Source organism: Plecotus auritus, assembly GCF_963455305.1.
Source record: "Plecotus auritus genome assembly, chromosome: 2".
Taxonomy (NCBI): domain Eukaryota; kingdom Metazoa; phylum Chordata; class Mammalia; order Chiroptera; family Vespertilionidae; genus Plecotus; species Plecotus auritus.
Genome location: NC_137771.1, coordinates 127,634,754 through 127,654,069, shown reverse-complemented (window position 1 = coordinate 127,654,069; position 19,316 = coordinate 127,634,754). Strand labels below are relative to the sequence as shown.

Genomic DNA, 19,316 nt, shown 5'->3' with positions numbered 1-19,316 from the left:
CCCTCGGCATGATTTAACATGTTAATGATCTTATTGATTATTTCATACTTGGCAATACATTTTTTCCTTAACTTAAGCTTTCAGGTTTTCCAACAAAAATGTCTCTCCCTTTCAATTCTCTGTCCATAGAATCAACATTCTTGAAGGTAACCAAAATATCTAGCACACCTGAAGATAAAACTTTTCATTTTCCCTAAGTCAGAATCCTGATGTTCTGTTTTCTTCCGTTTCTTTCAAAATGGGTGCTCCACTCTCACATCACCTCCAGTGAAAGATGTACCTGGAGCCTTGCCTCCTCATTGCTAATCCAGTTACTGTAATCGCTGGAAGCAGTTATCTCTCCTCTGCAGACTCCTGGTTTGGAGTTCTTCTAAGTAGCAGAATTTGGCAGCTTTTAGAAACACATTTCTTCTTAGAAAATGTGTCTGTAGCTACAGAAAAGCTAATCTCCTTAACCATTTGCCTATGTGCGAATCTTGTTTTGTTGTGGCTAGATTTTTTATACCCATAATTTATTAAGCTGAGAATGCTTTCAAGAACATTAAAATATATGTTTGCTATATATACATGCCTGATGAAAATATAATGAGAAGAGCTTCTAGAAGCCACAATAAGGAAAACATTGCATTAATTGATAGTCACAGCGTGGCCTATATACATCTTTGTGTGTAGAGAGAGAGAAGGGTTATTTAAACATTTCTCTTTGTCTTACTGTTACTCATACTTCTGGGAAAATAGCCTAATAGGGATTTTCCCCTCAATTTAAGATTTCACTTAAATAAATTTATGAAATGATATGATATAATAATAAAATGAAAATATAAATCTATGGGAATTCGACTGTACAAATGTATGACAGTGGTATTTAATAAGAGTGTACTGACTTTTGCTTAGTTCTCAACCTTGTGGATATATTGATAAGAATAACTTATATTTAATTCTATACAATGTTTTAAAAAATACTACTACTTGAATCAGAAATCTGCTAATTCCTGTGATGATTTTTGTGTTGTTTCTAAGTAGATAGGGAGAATGCATTCCATTTTAGAAAGATGCTTCTAAATGTACTAGCTTTTGATATACAAATATAAACATGTCTATTAATTTTTCTTTCTTTTTTTTTTTTTTGGTAACATTCTAGTAACTTATCAGAGAGGAGGCGAAGCTGTGAGCAGTGGAGGGAGGTAACTATCTTGCTTGTTTTGTAGATACTAAGAGGAATTCCAGATATTTCTTCTTGTCTTTCTTAATGACATCACTATATTTGCTTAAAAGAGTTGAATTAAAGGTGAAATCTGTTCAAATCTTTCAGAAATACTCCACTCTGCTGTGCTGTGACACCAGATAGTTTACAAACAAATGCAGTTCCTAATTAGAGCTGTTGCATCAAAGTCAGTGACCACCAGAGGGAGAACTTGAACCGGGAAAGACAGACTTGCTGATTTAGCAGATGATTAAAAGGACTTAGAGTAATCAAGTGATGGCATTTATGAAGATTAAGAAATATAACTAGTTAACAGATACTATCAAACAAAAAGTGTTCATTTAAAACCTGCTGAAAACAGCATTTGCTCATAAGTTGTAGGTTATGTTTGTTTTTTGTTCTTGTTATGAATTCAGCCTAGTTCAGCTGTCCATTTGCAGGGAAATATGGTGAAATAAAAGAAGAAATCTAGGTAGCTTATTAACACAGAGCTTTCTTTTCTATAATAAAAATGAACCTCAATCCTATGTTTATGAATTTTTTGTTATTATTCAGTGAACTTTAATATATTCACAGGGAAATTACAAATTGAGGTGAGAGGTGGCTTAAAGGGTATGAAATAATATATAAGTTCTATGAGCCATACTTCAGGATTTCCTACAATAAGATTATTTCTTTTTCAAAAGCAGTGACATCTTGCTTAAGGTGTAAGAAAAAAAATCTTCCAACAAAAACCATTTTATGATTCAAGTTTAATTAATTTATTGGTTGCCGTGCTCTGTACAGATGGGTAATGTGACTGCTCCTGGAAAAGAAAAAAATGAGTAAGATATTACTCCTGAAATTGAGGAACGTATGTCTGATACAAAATCACTGAATTCGTACATGACAAAGTGATTTAAATGAAAATGTTGATAACCTTTAACCAATGCAGTACGAATACGGCAACAAGCACTGCTAGCTACTGCTGCACTTCCTGTTTGCATACCTGTGAAACAAAGCCACTGGAAGATCCAAAAGCCAGGGAGGTCTTCATAAAGAATAAATCCACTTGATTCAGGAATTAAACCAGGGCATGTTTTTGCATCTAGGGGATTTTCATCTAAATCATAGCCCAGACATTCATGAAACAGCCTCTGGCATAAGAACATTCTCTCATGAGTAAATCTGGAATGCCTGACTATATAACTGCCTCTCTACCTGTGTATATTTATGACTTCAGGCTTCAGTTTTCTCATTAATCAAAGCATATTAAAGTGCTTATTGAGCAGCTTCTATATTCTCTGCACTAGCCCCTGCATGAGCACAGCCACAGAGAAGGACATGCAACGCACACACATGCACAATATAAGTCTGGTTTCTGCTGTAAAGGAATGAACAACCTAAATAGACCAAGTTATCAAATCAGAATAATGGCAGGAGCCCATAGCTACCAAATGCTAGTTTCTGTGGCAGGGCTGAAAATTTACAAAGTTCCTGAAATATTTTTCTATTTGGAAAGCTCACGAATACCATGAAAAATTAACCTTTTAAATCTAAAAATAAAATAGCAGTAAAACCGGTTTATTTCAAATACCAAATAGAAATCACCTTTATACCACATGAAATGATAAAAGATGCTGAAATGTTACAGAGAGATCAGCTAAATAAATATATTAGAGTCAGTGCTCAAAATGACAGTTTTATTTACACATGCACACAATTTTAAATTTATTTATTAATCAAACATATTTATTGACTACCCAACATGTAACTTGGCACTGTTCTAGTCACTTGAGATATATCAGTAAACAAAGTCAGTAAAGATACCTGTCTGTGTGCACCTAAGTTTAGTGGGGGAGATAGAAGATAAATAATAAACATTTAAAAAATCAACTTTATAATACAGTAGGTCCTCGGGTTACATGGGAGACCCATTCCTACGGCGCGACGTAACACGGTTTCGCCATAAGTCGGAACCCACCTCCATAAGCACCTACCCCACTCCCATGGAGCACACACACAGCAGTAATGAAGTGAAACAGTAAGAAAAATTTAAAAGAAAGAGAACAATTCCTGACCTTGTGGTAAATAAATAATAAAAAACATAAAGCACATATGTACATACGTCGAAATGACGGAACTTTTTTTTTTATATATAAATAAATGGGAGATGGTGACGTAACCACGAAATGACCTACGTCGAGTCCGACGTAACCCCTAGACTGCCTGTATTAGCAGTTGAGTGATATGGGAAAAATAGAACAGCATAAGAGGGATCAGGAGGACATTAGGAAGAGGTCTTATTTTCTAGCCATTGTGAGTGTGTGAGTGTGTGTGTGTGTGTGTGTGTGTGTGTGTGTGAGTGTGTGTGAGTGTGTGTGTGTAAGACCCAGTATGGTAAGAGAATGAGGAGTGAACCAAACTCCTGCACTCATTTCTTTCATGTCCATTCCTTAAACCCTGCTTCCCTCAGGCATCTCAGACTCCAGGAGCCCTCATGGAACCTCCTACCTCATCTGCTTAGTGACACCTAAGTCAAAATGTTCCAGTCATGCTCTCCCCTGCATCCGTTACTGCTTTTAGTTGATCCCAAGTTTTACTGCCTTTACTATCACTATTTTGTTTCCCTTCAAGCACTTGTTCTTTCTTGCCTAATCTACTACAAAAGCTCTCAGCAGTCCTGCTTTCATCTATCTCAACTTGGACTATTTCCTGTGAATTCCCTTTGCCCTTTTGGAGCCAGAATATTTTGAAATGCATATGATCATGTCTCTCAGTGGCTGAAGTATTATTGATCTTTAAAGATAATCATCAAAAACTATTTAAAAAGGGAAGGAATGTGTGAGTTATTGAAAAAAATGAATGTCAGAAGACCTAAGTTCAGTCAACTTCAAAGAAAATTTGGGGTGCTGGACATTTTCCTCCAATAAAGGAGAAGGTTTAGCTAAAAATCACTTCCAGTTTTCAATATTGTGAATTTAGCTCTTCCCGGAGAAGGGTGAATGAGGATTGTGGTACATAAAGAGACCTCTTCTCAGCTTGAAAAAGGAGAGGACTTGTGATGTAACTCAGGGGAAGATATTGGAAATATTAAGTACTGTTCCTATTCATCTTCTTCCTTACCTCAAACATCCCAGTCACCTCCTAAAAAAAAACCTACTTAAGGCCAACCCACAGCATAAACCAGGAAAAAGCAAACAAAGTCTAAAAAAAAAGAGTTGGGAAGTCAGGCTAACCAGATGGAAAATGCCAACCCCACTTTTTTTTTTTTTTTGCTATGGGAGTTGAGAAAGTGAGTTCAGGCTTGCTTCTCTTTAAAATATTGGTCACTTCCCTTGGTCCTTCCCTTCTTCATGGCGTCAAAAGTCTTTCATGTTATCAATGGAAAAAGGAGACAGGCTAAAGGCAACCCTTACCACTGGGCTCCTTCACCATTTTCCACAGCGCGTGAGCCATGTAGTATTTTATTTTGTGGTTTATGAGTTCAAGTAGGTATTTCTTTGTCTTGTTTTGATTTTGGTGAGTGATCAGCATACTTGGAGTAAAAGGAGCAGAGAAATTGAAGGTAACTGCCACATGGTTACTTAAGTTCATTTCTCCTCTTTTCCTTTGTGACACAAATTTATCCCCCTAATATAAATTGTATGATAAATTTGTTTTTTGTAGGCCCTTGTGTCTTCCTTTCCCTGATAAATAATGTCTTTTTGAAAACAAGGAAGAAATAGGCAAAACTCAGAAGTGTTAGCGTGAAAATATAACAACTAACATTATATGACAATATATTATATGGTAACATTTCAGGCACATATTAATCCCTATAACTGGCATTGGGTTTGCTTCTGCTTCAGTTCTAATTGTTAGGTAGCTAGCTCTGTTTTATGCACACTAGACCATCTTAAATGCATAAAAATAGCCTGTGAGATTGTTAGTTTAAAAAGGCTTCGTAACACCCTTATCAGAGTAGCTGCATATGACCTTGACTTCCTCAAAGACCTCTGAAATACGCACATGGCATTTTCAGATTCATTATGAGCTAATAAGCACAGTTAACCTTCTTGCCTAAGTAATTAGCATTCCAAACACAAGTCTAAACTAAAAACTAGGATTTGAGTTGTTAATCCTACTATCCATACATATGAAGAGTGCTTTCAGCCTATGATGATATCAAAACATTAACTTTAAAAGTGTTGTTCTGAGGGAATCAGAGTAGCATAAAAATATTGTCTACTCCTTTTGAAACATGTAAAACAGACTGTGGAAATTTTCCACTTGACCCATACTTTAAACATCCTATAATATCTCTACTGTGCCAAATATAGAGATTTATTTTTAATAACTTCTCTAGTGATAACACACATGGTTTAAGTTCAAGAGAAAATAAAATAAAGAAAGCAAAAGATTAATGGATGCAGAATTTCTATAACTAACATTTATTTCAAAGGCCCCAGATATCTGTGAAACAGCTTGCACTTAAATGTTTTAACTTTCTACAGTTCAGCAACATTGCCCTTCAAAGCATTTTTTCATCAACAATTTTTATGGTAACTTTGCTCAGTTTTAACAGCTTTACTATGAATTTCAAGACTTCAGACATTTTCCTCACTTTTTCTTTTATTAAGAATATATGAGGGCTTGAAGAAATTTCAGCACTCTCCAATATATGTGCTTTAAGTATCCTAGATTAAAATGTAGATTTTAGAGCCAGACTACTTGGGTTTGCACCCCAGCTCTGCCATTCCCTCACTTTGTATAACCAAGTACAAATTTCTTAACCTGTCTCAGGAATCTCAGTTTCCTCATCTGTAAAGTTTGAATAATAGTAACTTCCATGTTGAAAATTTTTGAGATTAAATGAGTTGATACATGTTAAGACCTCAGAACAATGCCTCACACATTGTAAGCAAAGAGTAAATATTCATTTTTATTACATATATACACATATATATTTACATATGGATAGATATATAAAGTCTAAATGCATATGCTTCATTTAAAGTGAATTATTCCTCATCCTAGCCGGTTTTGCTCAGTGGGTAGAGCGTCGGTCTGCAGACTAAAGGGTCCCAGGTTTGACCAGTCAAGGGCACGCACCTGAGTTGCAGGCTCCTTTCTGGCCTGGGCCCTGGTCGGGGTGCATGCAGGAGGCAACCAGTTGATGTGTTTCTCTCACATCGATGTTTCTCTCTGTCCCTCTCTAAAAAAATAAATGAAAAAAATCCTTGTTGAGGATTAAAAATAAAATTAAATAAATAAAGTGTATTATTCCTCAAATAATCATCCTTTGCATAATAAGTTTTCTCAGTTGACTGTGTCAGCATAGGAACCATGGAGAGTGGAATGTCAGGTTCTTTCTTCCAAGGTAAATGAGAAGCATGTTTATTGCACTGAAACAAAGAAAATGAAACCATGAAGAACATCTTTGCAGAATTTGAAGTCCCAGTCTGTTTATTGTGGGTCTGACAGCACATCTGCATCATCACCTCTGCTGAGTTAGCAAACACTGACAGTGTTGCGAAAGGACGTCATGAATGCCTTTCTGGGGCTCCAGTTTGCATCGCTGGCCCTGTTGGTCCAGGGCTCCCATTAATAATTGCTGATGTGCTTTGCATTCCCAACACATAATGAAAGAGGACTAACATCTGTTGTGCAAAAAAAAAAAAGAACACTAATATTTCTTATAGTGGACCATCTTTGTTTTACCCGGTTTAATTCAATAGCTTTCCTTTGTTTATATAGGGATTTATGCATTTTACATGGTCCCCATCATAAAATGTTGGCAAGCTTAAAGAACTGTGCACTGAAACATTGGGCTCTCTGCAAAATGTCACAGACCCCAGACTCACTATTTCTGAAACATCGTTGTGAAGAAAAATATTCAGATGTTCTTACTGTGCAGGATCCATTTTCTAAGTGATGAGCTTGTTCCATTTTTCAAATTATGTTGTTGGAAGAATCGTGACTTTTTTAAGGGGTCAAAAATGAGGAAATACAAACTCTTAACTATGGCATTCTTTAAGCTACTAAAACACTAAAAAAATACATGTCTCTGTATTCTTAAGTTCCATGTTTTATTTTTAGTCAGTGACTAAAGATGGAGTAGAGCATTGCCAGTTTACAAAGTTATGGTTATATAAACTGAGGCACATCTCAGAATATTACATTACAGTTGCCTTGTCTGTAAAATAAAAGGAATAATAATGTCATTCATTATAGTTAACCAAATTATTTGTGAGAATAATGAAATAAATAATTCATTCAAATTCTGAATTAGAAATATTATTTGCTATTTATATAACATTTGCTTAATATATTTTTTTCTTTAGGCCAGGACTTCTCAACATCAGTGAGCCTGCTGCACAGCCCTGGCTGGCAGACACGTGGCCTAACACTGGTAACAATCACAATGACTGCTCCATCAATTGCTGCACAGCAGGCAGTGGGAACAGCGATAGCAACCTCACCACCTACAGTCGCCCAGGTTAGAGACCCAGAGACATCTTGATAAATTTCTTTTTTTTTTTTTTGATAAATTTCTTTCCCTCCCTACGTTGCAAGGGAAAACTTGATCAACATTTTCGTGAAATTCTGAGTATGTTTGGCAGTCTAGCCTATTTACTTTTCCATCCCTACATCTCCACAATTTATTCTCCCACAAAAATGATTCCCAGTGTTTGATGGAAGTATGGAGAATATAAACTCCAGAATAGGAATCAAATTAGGAAAACTGAAATTATGTAAAAGTTTTCATCTTCATAAAAATGTTTGCAGTTATAATTTTTAATTGTAATTAATTATTTTCAACATTTGGGGAATAAAACATCAAAATGTGAGTAAACCTATAGTTTGATCAAGAGAACCAAATTCTTAACAGCAGTAATAATAATAGTAACAACTATGTAACAATAATAAAAATGTTTAATTAACTGAAATTTAAAATCACAGTTTATAGTATAGAAGTAAATCCTGGTGACATAAGAAATATATATCTTTTGCAGATGTGTATGCATCTTTTATTTTGTGTTGTATGTTCTTGGTTCATAAATATATGCAAGTAAATTACTTTGCTAAAATTTCATGCTAAAATATGAATGTGTAGTATGTAATATTTGAATGGATAAAAAATTATAAATGATTTTTATTTTAAAAAACTTCAACATTCACCATATGGGAATATTAAAATAATTGTAAAGAATCAGAAGATATGACTATAGAAGTAAAATAATCTATAATCCATTGAATTAAGATCAGGGAAACAGAACATGGCATTTAAGTAAAGATGATATATATGTTATATAAAGAGCAATCATAGTGTAATTTGTAACTCTGACCTGGAAAGAACTCCCAGTAGATATGGATAGGAATGTAACATAACCCTGTGACCAAGTCCATGTTTTCCAAAGATGCATATGCTAGTTGTCCAGACAGGTGGATACTCACATAATTATAAATAAAAGGAAGACCATGCTGAGCTCTATATAAGAAAAAAATATATAATAGTCATTTAAATTTATATGTAAAGCTGTGTTGTCCAATATGGTAGCCTCTGGCTATAGGTGGCTATATTTAAATTTTAAAAATACAATTTAAAATGAAAAATTCTATTTTTTAATCTTTATTGTTGAAAGTATTACGTATGGTCCCTTTTTTCTCACATTGACTCCTTATAGCCACCTCCGCAACCCACCTCAGGCCTCCACCACCTTATTGTCTGTGTCTATGGGTTATGCATATATGCATACAAGTTATTTGGTTGATCTCTTCCCACACACCTACCCTCCACCCCCGCCCTCCCTCTGAGGTTCAACAGTCTGATCTGTACTTCTATGTCTCTGGGTCTATTTTGTTCATCATTTTATTTTGTTCATTAGATTCCACATATCATGTGATACTTGTCTTTCTCTGACTGGCTTATTTAACTTAGCATAATACTCTCCAGGTCTCTCCATGCTGTCTCAAAGGGTAAGAATTCCTTCTTTTTTACTGCTGCATAGTATTCCATGGTGTAAATGTACCACAGCTTTTTTATCCACTCATCTACTGATGGGCACTTGGGCTGTTTCCAGATCTTAGCTACTGTAAATTGTGCTGCTATGAACATAAGGGTGCATATATTCTTTCTGATTGGTGTTTCTGGTTTCTTAGGATATATTCCTAGAAGTCAGATCACTGGGTCAAATGGCAGTTCCATTTTTAATTTTTTGAGGAAACTCCATACTGTTTCCATAATGGCTGCACCAGTCTGCATTACTCCCAGCAGTGTACTAGGGTTCCCTTTTCTCCACATCCTCTCCAGCACTTCTCATTTTTGACTTGTTGATGGTAGTCATCCTGACAGATATGAGGTGATACCTTATTGTCCTTTTAATTTGCATCTTTCTCATGACCAGTGACTTTGAGCATTTTTTCATATGTCTCTTGGCCATCTGAAGGTCTGCTTTGGTGGAGTGTCTATTTAGGTCCTTTGCCCATTTTTTAATTGGATTGCATGTCTTTCTTTTGTTAAGTTGTATGAGTTCTTTACATATTTTGGATATTAACCCTTTATCAGATGTATCATTGCCAAATATGTTCTCCCATACAGTGGGCTCCCTTTTCATTTTGTTGATTATTTCTTTTGCTGTGCAGAAGCTTCTTATTTTGATGTAGTCTCATTTATTTATTTTCTCATTAGTTTTCTTTGCCCTAGGAAATGAATTTGAAAACATGTTGCAATGAGAGATGTCTAAGATTTTTCTGCCTATGGTTTCTTTTAAGATTTTTATGGTTTCACATCCTACATTTTAGTCTTTTATCCATTTTGGTTTAATTTTTGTGTATGGTGTAAGTTGGTGGTCTAGTTACATTATTTTTGCACATATCTGTCTAATTTTTCCAGCACCATTTATTGAAGAGATTGCTCTTGCCTTCTTTGTCAAATATTAATTGAGTGTAATGGCTTGGGTCAATTTCTGGGGTCTCTGTTCTGTTCTAGTGATCTATATGCCTTTTCCTGTGCCAGTACCAGGCTGTTTTGATTACAGTGGCTTTGTAGTATAACTTGATATCTGGTATTGTTATCCCTCCAACTTTATTCTTTCTCCAGATTGCTTTGTCTTTTTTTGTTCCATATAAATTTTTGGAGTTTTTGCTCCGTGCTTGTGAAATGTGCCATTGGTTCTTTAATAGAGATTGCATTGAATCTATAGATTGCTTTGGGTAGTATGGACATTTTAACGATGTTAAGTCTATCAATCCGTGAACGGTTATATTCTTCCACTTGCTTATATCTTCCTCTATCTCTTTTTTTCAATGTCATGTGGTTTTCTGAGTATAAATCTTTTACCTCCTTGGTTAAATTTATTCCTAAGTATCTTAATCTTTTTGTTGCTGTGATAAATAAGAGTGTTTAGTTTCTCTTTATGAGAATTCATTATTGGTGTATAAAATGCCATCGATTACTGGGTATTAGTTTTGTATCCTGCTACATTGCCAAATTCCTTTATTAAATCTAGTAGTTTTTTTTTTATGGAGTCTTTAGGGTTTTCTGTGTACAATATCATGTCATCTGCAAATAATGAGAGTTTTACTTCCTCCTTTCCAATTTGGATGCCTTTTATGTTTTCTTCTTGTCTGATCGCTGTGACTAGGACTTCCAGTACTGTGTTGAATAAGAGTGGTGAAAGCAGACATCCCTGTTTTTTTCCTGTTCTTAGGGGAAATTGTTTTAGTTTTTGCCCATTGAGTATGATGTAGGCTGTAGGTTTGTCATATATGGCTTTTATTATGTGGAGGTCTGATCATATTTAAGTTTGCATCTTTAATATCAACCATGTTCATTTATCATTTTTTAAGATATCCAATCTTCAAGGTGACCCACTTTGCTGAGAGTGTTTATCAAAAATGGGTGTTGGATTTTGTCGAATGCTTTTTCTGCATCTATTGATATCATCATGTTATTTTTGTCTTTTGATTTGTTTATGTAATGTATCACATTTATTGATTTGCAAATATTGTACCAGCTTTGCATCCCTGGAATAAATCCCACTTGGTCATGGTGTCTGATCTTTGAATATATTTCTGTATCATATTTGCTAAAGATCTTCATTCTTACTAGTCACAATCAAGTGCTCAGTTGCCACATGTGGCTAGTGGCTACTGTATTCACAGCGCAGAACAGAACATGCCAATTATCTCTAGCACTCAGTTAGAAAGACTGGGGAAGAGAAATGATGTTGCCAAATCTGTGTGGCCTTTAATAATATTTCTTAACCACTATTCAACAAAAGTTTAATACCTAGAAATTAAAAATTAGAATTGCTAAAGGCCAGATGAATAAAATATTTCTGCTCCTTGATCACTTATTATTGAAATGACAAGTAGTCAAACTTAGTATAAGGGAAGTTGCAATTTTTCTTAAGATCATATTTAAGTTTGCATCTTTAATATCAACCATGTTCATTTATCATTTTTAAGATATCCAGTCTTCAAGGTGACCTATTAATATTGGTGCCACTAGGAGCTGCATGAATAACATAATGGTATTTTTATCATTGTAGCTTCACTAATTTTTTTAAAAAATTTAAAATATTTAATTTTAAATTATGATTTTACTTTCTCCTACTTTTTAAATATTTTAATAGCAGGCTTGAAATATTTCTATGTAACTATATCAGTTATTTCATTCTCAAATATTTCAATGAAGGGAAATTGAGATAGTAGACATAATAGATATTATTTCATATTTTATTTGATTAAATTACCCCAGTTACTTATGATTCCTTTTGCCACCAATATTGTCATTCTTGTGATCTCTCTTCTTTCCCATTGATCTATCTTCCTATTCTTGTGCCAGTACCAGGCTGTTTTGATTATAGTGGCTTTGTAGTATAACTTGATATCTGGTATTGTGGTCCCTCCAACTTTGTAAAACCATGAAAAAAATGATTAGTATCTTTCCCTGACAATGATTATCCTACATGAGCAAGAGAATAACTAATAAAATTTCCTGAGCACTATGTACTATCACTCCTTTGTTCTTCATATCTTTTGAGCAGAGGTACTTTCTAAAAATACTTAAATCTCATGTTCTTTGATAGAGGGACAGAGTTGTTTTTTTCTTTGTTTGGATTCTGAACTTACACACTTTGTTCTATTGCTTCAATAGCTAACCAGTAGCTTCAAGTAGTTCAATCACTACAGACTAGAAAATTTTAATTTGACACATAAAGATATTCATGTATGTATTATTTTGGTGGAATTTCTCTTAATAGGGTTGTTAAAGAAAAGTTATATTAAATTGGAAAAATTATTTACTATATAGCACTAGCAGAATAAATTCCGTGTGTCCTCTCTTATTTCCTCAAATTTTAATTGTTTTCTTTAGAAAGCACATGTAAATACTTGGCCCTTTCCTTCTATCTTATTTGAGCCTTTTTGTTCTTGTCATAACAATTTTACTGTGACTCGCAAAGCTACTTACAAAGAAATTTAAAACGAATAACCATGGAGAATGACTTTTTCCTTTTCCTCTTCGTTGCACATAGCTGATTGTATAGCAAATTATAACAACCAACTGGATAACAAACAAACAAATCTGATGCTCCCTGAGTCAACTGTTTATGGTGATGTGGACCTTAGTAACAAAATCAATGAGATGAAAACCTTCAATAGCCCAAATCTGAAGGATGGGCGTTTTGTCAATCCATCAGGGCAGCCCACTCCTTATGCCACCACCCAGCTCATCCAGTCAAACCTCAGCAACAACATGAACAATGGCAGTGGGGACTCCGGCGAGAAGCACTGGAAGCCGCCCGGGCAGCAGAAACAAGAAATGGCACCAATTCAGTATAACATCATGGAGCAAAACAAACTGAACAAAGGTGAAGAGCTTTGCCTTCATTCCCATTCTTTTCTGTATCGGTACCCTTAACCCTTCTGCCCTACGTGCGGAAACTCATCCGGCACTAGCAAGCGAACCCTTTCCTTTGTCACTAAAGTGTTCTTATTTCTTTGCTTTAAAAATGTCCAGTGTCAAAGAGTTAGTTAGCACAACAATAACCTTGGAAATTGATTTTAAAATAAATATAAGTATTTTTGAATGGTTTTGAGATTAATTTAAATTTAATCGTAGGTGAGGGATTGCTTAGGACAGACGATCTTTTATTCATAAGGCAGATGTACAACCGTCACAATACCTCACATTTTAAATAAATAGACTATTCCATTTTTCCAGTCAAGGATGGAAGATAATTGCTTCTATATGGTCATATAAATGAATAGCACTTTTATATCAAACTGAAGAAAAATAATTAAATTGAACTGGAGAAGTGGTTCAGTTTGCTGTCTCTCTCTCACCTCATGTGGTTACTGTATGATTGTAGAACCTAAGTTTCTTTGGTTGACCTGATTGAAGTCTGTCAGGATAGAACCTAAAATAAATTGAGTTTAGTGTTAACTTGTCGCAGCAGAATGGTATTTTATGGCCAGAGGGGAATGTTTCTCTATTGTAATATGTGTGAGTTTGAAGAGACTGGTATTTGATTTCTTTGTAGTCCTTCAGGCTACTGCTTTAATAACATGATTTGTAAAGTTATGTCATAAAAAAAAAAGCGATTGCTTTCATTTAAATAGATCAGGCAATTTTGTATGAGTGTCCAGGTAAAAGATACATTTTATTGTAGATAATTAGAGATATAGACTTATTTTTCTTTAACCTTGAGTTGGGACCTCTTTTTTAAAAAAATAGAACAGATTACACAACAGCTTAAACCTACTATTTTGTTTGATTAAGTTAGTGTTGATTTTTTTAACAATTAATAATACACATCTTGCTTTTTTTCTAAGTTTAATAAAACACTTGATTGGCATAATAACCCAATTCAATAAATATTTCTTAAGACTCTTGCACAAATTCATGACAAAGGCTGACAAAGATGAATAAGACTGTTCTGCAATCATAGAGTTTGTGGTGAGGATTCAAACTATTGTTATAGTATTCCTCCATAGTACATGGCTTTACTGTGGACTGTGGAAAGGTCTGACAGCCCTCTGTACAAATATTTCAGAACTCTGATTTATTGTTTATACTGCTTGTAAACAGACTTGGTATGTGAAACTATAATAAAGATGCTGGCATGCAACTAGACTGACAGATTATTACTCATTACATTCCAGTGGTGAGTTTATCATTTGGACTGTTCCCTCTGCCTTTGTGGCAGATTGAAATACTTTGTTTTCTTATCATGGATATATTTTTATTAGATATAATCTTGCTGACAAGTTTCCGTTTTATTTTTATTTTACTTATTTTTTATGATTTAAAGATGATATTTCCTGATTTATTATTGTTAAAATGATTTTGTTACTCTATTTATAAAGGTAAGAAGTTAAGCATATCTGATTTCTGGCAAACCTGATTTACAAAGAATTTAAAGAGAAGAAATAGTCTCTCATAGGATTTGTTAACATCTATATTTAGTCTAATTCATGTGAAAAAATGATGCAAATAATTTGTATTTTATAAATCATTTAAAAAAATATTTTAAATTGAACTTATTGGGGTGACATTGGTTAATAAATAAGGTTTCAGGTTTACAATTCTATAATAAATCATCTGTATATTGTATCATGTGTTTACCACCCCAAGTCAAGTCTCCTTATAAATCTTAAAGGAGACATGTTTAAAGGTCTTTATTTTTTCTTGACTTTTCCTCTGGAACATTTACACATGTCTTAGCAAGTGATCAACATGATGGTTTAAAAAGCCTAATTGTTGTTAAATGATTGAGGCACCAAAAAGAAAATAAATGTTTAATTGTTTTCATCCAAAATGTCTAGATTATCGAGCAAATGACCCAATTCCTCCAACTATCCCATACAACCAATCATATGACCAGAATACAGGAGGATCCTACAATAGTTCTGACCGGGGCAGTAGTACATCTGGTAAGTAAGGGGAAAGAAAGAGAAAGTCAGCATTTCATTTCAAAAGATGTTGCATTCTAAGATTATGAATTGAATGCTAATGAACTGACGTGTATATATGACATGTCTGTAACTTCATATAATTTTAATCTTTCAGATATGGGTCTTGTCTCTGTAATTTGAAGAACTATCTATTCACAAAACCATTTTATGTTCTATTTGCTAACAAAGATGAGGATCTTATTTTCCTCCTTGTTGAGAAGCTTTAATAAAGCCAGAAGCATGAAGTAGTCTTTAAAGGCTGTTACACCTTCCCCAATTCCAAGCCAAAATATAATTTAAAAATTTTGCATATATAGTTAATCTTCTAATGTTACCATTTGAAGGCACATAAAATTTTGACACTTGAGAATCAAAAGCCTCAGTGACAATATTGTGAGATCTAGGTACAATAGAAACTTGCCTCAGTTTGTAAACTCTCTACTCCCTCAATTCTCACAGTAAAACCTCATTTAAGCAACCTCCCAACTTAAGTCTGCAAGTACCTCAGAAATCACACTGATGCCTCTTCCCTGTGGTCTTCGTGCTGTTGCAGCTGTTTGCCAGCTGTTTTCCTGATAGGGCCTGCAGATGGGAGTTTTCTAGTACTTAAGTCCTGTTTTTCTAATTAAAGGCAGTTCATTATTAGAACTAACATGTGGCAAGTCACACCACAATGAGAACACAACCAATTGATCTTGACTAATGTTTCCCCAGGACAGGGTAGAAATATCACTTCTGAACATCTGGACTAAAATTGTTGCTAGGTGCTTTTAGCCAAGTGTCTCCACCTCTCTTTTATAATGAATACTAGAGGCCCGGTGCACAAAATTCATGAACAGTGGGGGGAGTCCCTCAGCCTGGCCTGCACCCTCTTGCAATCTGGGACCCCTCAGGGAATGTCTGACTGTCAGTTTAGGCCCTATCCCTGTAGTCAGACATCCGGCAGTTGGACATCCCTCTTGCAATCCAAGACCACTCGCCCCTAACTGCTCACCTGCCTGCCTGCTCAGTGCACGTCATAACAACTGGTCGTTCTGGTCAGTCTGGTCGTTCCACCATAATGGTTGCTTAGGTTTTTATAAATACATATATTGTATTTGCATTTTCCCATCTTTCCTTGATTAAGGAATGGAGATTGGTTATTTTTCTAACCTGTGTTCTCATATTTGAATTAAAGAAGCTAAGAAATAGCTCTTTATTTTTTATATCTATTTTTATTCTACCATGTGTTGATTTTTTTAACAATTAAAATCTTATCAAATTACTTTTTTTCCTTTTTAAAGTAAGTAAACCCTGAATTAACAGAAAAATTTCAAAGATCTACTCTTGTGAAAACTAGAAAATATGTTAATATTGATATCTCATGCCATTTCATCTTTGAATTGTTAGCCACTTAGGAAATTATAACTTAATGGGGAAATATGAATCTGGGTTATTAATATTCAATTGACTTTCTCCATTCCTCAGCTTCAATATCTAGATTCTGATGTTCTGCTGCTATTTATTACTAGGTATTCTGTGAACATTCAATGAATAGATACAAAAATGTTAAATCTGGTGATAATTAGGGGAGAGAAAGAAGCAAGCAAATGAAGTGTAGGAGAGATTTTTGTTGTGATGTTAGGTCTGAGGACACGGATGGAGTTGTTACAGTAGATATGTGCCAGTAAATCAAGAGGAAAGCATTGGGTATAGTCAACTCCACAGTATGTGCTCAGCCATTCCAAAACAGGCCAAGTGAGTGCAGGAAGAGAGAATGGAGACAATCATAATTTATTAGTGATAGCCTGTCCCTGGGCCCATATTTGGTGCAGTAACATAACAGTGCAAGAATGTCTGGCTTAACAAACACTGAGATTTGACTGAAAATTCCCAGGTGAAAAATAAATAAATAAATAAATAAATAAATAAATAAATAGGGCTCATCTGACCTGTCTCAGACCCCATGTAACTTGGAGCTGTTTCAAAGGGGTTTTAAAATTAAGATCAACACAATTCACAGAATTTGAGGGATCATATGTGGAAAACAATTATAGAATCATTGTCTATAATTTATATAAGAATCTAAAATGTATGATATTGGAGGGAGAGGATAAAGACCATATTATCTCAAAATAACTTTTGACCCAAGTTATTTAAAATAAATACTCTAAAATGTTCAACTACCTATGTTTAAAGAATATGCCAAATCTAAAATATGAACACTGGGGTATGTGAATAATTGGGCTATTTCCAATTTCTAAGAATGTGCAAGAAACATCATTTTACTCTAAGCCATAAATTTATAGAAACAATGGCTAAATATACTTCTCTCCCTTTTAAAAAATAATTTTATGCTTCTTTTGTTGCTAGTTATATTAGCTCTTTCAGCAATTATTTTCATCTGCACCTGCTTTTCTGACAAAAACTAGTAATTCCATTGTGCCTAAATCATTTCAATGGGCAAGTACAAATTATATATATTCAGTGATTTAGTGCAACAGTGGAACATTAATAGATCGTATCTGTATCATATTGTATTTAAAGTTCCAGTAATTAAATATTAAGAAGGAATTTTAGAAAGTATGTCTACAGCTCATTTGTTTTAGATGATAATCCATAGTGCAATTAATTGCTGTAAGAAGATTGCTATTAATGATATGACTTGTAAATTTCATTTATGGTTTTATTGCTTCTTTGCTATTTATTTTGCAGTTAAATTGTACATCTTCGATTGTACAGTTCTGTTCAAAATTAATGAAAAAAGTGTGTTTCTCTCTATATATGAATTATAATAAGATCATATTTACATAAAATAATTAACCCAAAGATAATAGAAAATTTTTAGGGGCCAGAAATAAAAGACTGAATTTCATTTATTTTCAAGGGAGTCAAGGGCACAAGAAAGGGACACGAACACCCAAAGTACCAAAACAAGGTGGCATGAACTGGGCAGATCTGCTTCCTCCACCCCCGGCACATCCTCCTCCTCATAGCAACAGTGAAGAGTTCAGTATTTCTGTGGATGAAAGGTAAGAAGAATTTCAGAACAGATGTAAGTGGAATATGTGACTTCTTAAGCCCATATTAAGTAATTGTTAAACTAGATCACCAAGGCGAGACTGATTCCTAAGGTCCAGAAACACTTGTCTCTGAATAAAACAGTATCACGATAGGTCAGCAGGACTTATAAACCCTCCTCAGTGCTGCCAAAAAAGAGGAACTTGTGCCTTGGAAACTTCTTTTGGAGCTAAGAATCATAAATATAAACACAAACATATATATACAATTTACATTATATACATACAATTTACATACTGTATAATGAGATCACATATATATTATATATATATATATATATATATATATATATATATATATATATATATGATTTCATGGTTTCAAATATCAGAACTTTTGTTGTACATTTCTGAATTTTCATAAAGTAATGATGTGGATTTGTGTCTTACCCACAGCATCCTGAAAACTGTCTGTTATTATATCACATTATGCTGAAAACTATAGAAATTTAAATTGACTGAATTGTCTCTCACAAGGATGTAACAAGTGTACATAATACATATGACAGCAGTTAGAAAGTTAGTGTGCTTATCCACACTCCAGATTCTGTCAAACTGGACATGGTACCTCCCAACAAAACAAAGCAGCTGCTTCACTAATCTGATCAGTAGAGAAGAGCTCACTGGATGTAGGGAACTAACAACAACCCAAAGACACCCTACAGAATCTACCTGAAAATGCAGTCTTTTTAGTGACTATCATAGAAGTTCATTATTCTTTCATTGCACACACTCACATACCAGCTTTATAGTCCCAACTATTCTGGGAAACAAAATCTCTGTAGTTTTATTTTCCAAACACTTAATTATAGAATACTGACCCATTGTTCCCCAGCTGAAATGCAGGGTTAGGTTCCTGCAAGCCTCTGCTCACATTTTTGTTAAATGATCCAAACCTAAACAACTTATAGTTTTATGTGTGTTTTTGTTTAAAAACATCATATATAGTATATATTTTTGATTCACTAACATTGAACTTATAGCCAACAGCACTATAAGTCATTCCTAAAAAAAAAAAAAAAAAAAAAAAAAAAAAGGTCATCTAATATGTTTTTCATTAAGACACATCACAGTCTTTTTATCCTTAGGAACACTAGCCAGCACTTAAGTAATATACTTGGGGCCAT

At 34.2% G+C, this 19,316-nt stretch overlaps 1 protein-coding gene across 8 annotated transcripts in view; it reads left to right on the top strand.

The window, feature by feature from the left end:
- ROBO1 (roundabout guidance receptor 1) overlaps positions 1-19,316 on the top strand; it is a 1,316,070-nt gene that overhangs the window by 1,262,491 nt on the left and 34,263 nt on the right. For 5 of the 8 annotated variants that reach the window (XM_080657733.1, XM_080657732.1, XM_080657739.1 and 2 more), the window contains 5 exons: positions 1,142-1,184; positions 7,510-7,664; positions 12,709-13,044; positions 15,002-15,109; positions 17,997-18,141. In XM_080657733.1, coding sequence (XP_080513859.1) covers positions 1,142-1,184; positions 7,510-7,664; positions 12,709-13,044; positions 15,002-15,109; positions 17,997-18,141 — 787 coding nt within the window. The remainder of the gene's footprint in view (positions 1-1,141; positions 1,185-7,509; positions 7,665-12,708; positions 13,045-15,001; positions 15,110-17,996; positions 18,142-19,316) is intronic. The other 3 variants (XM_080657736.1, XM_080657737.1, XM_080657738.1) reach the window with 2 other exon arrangements.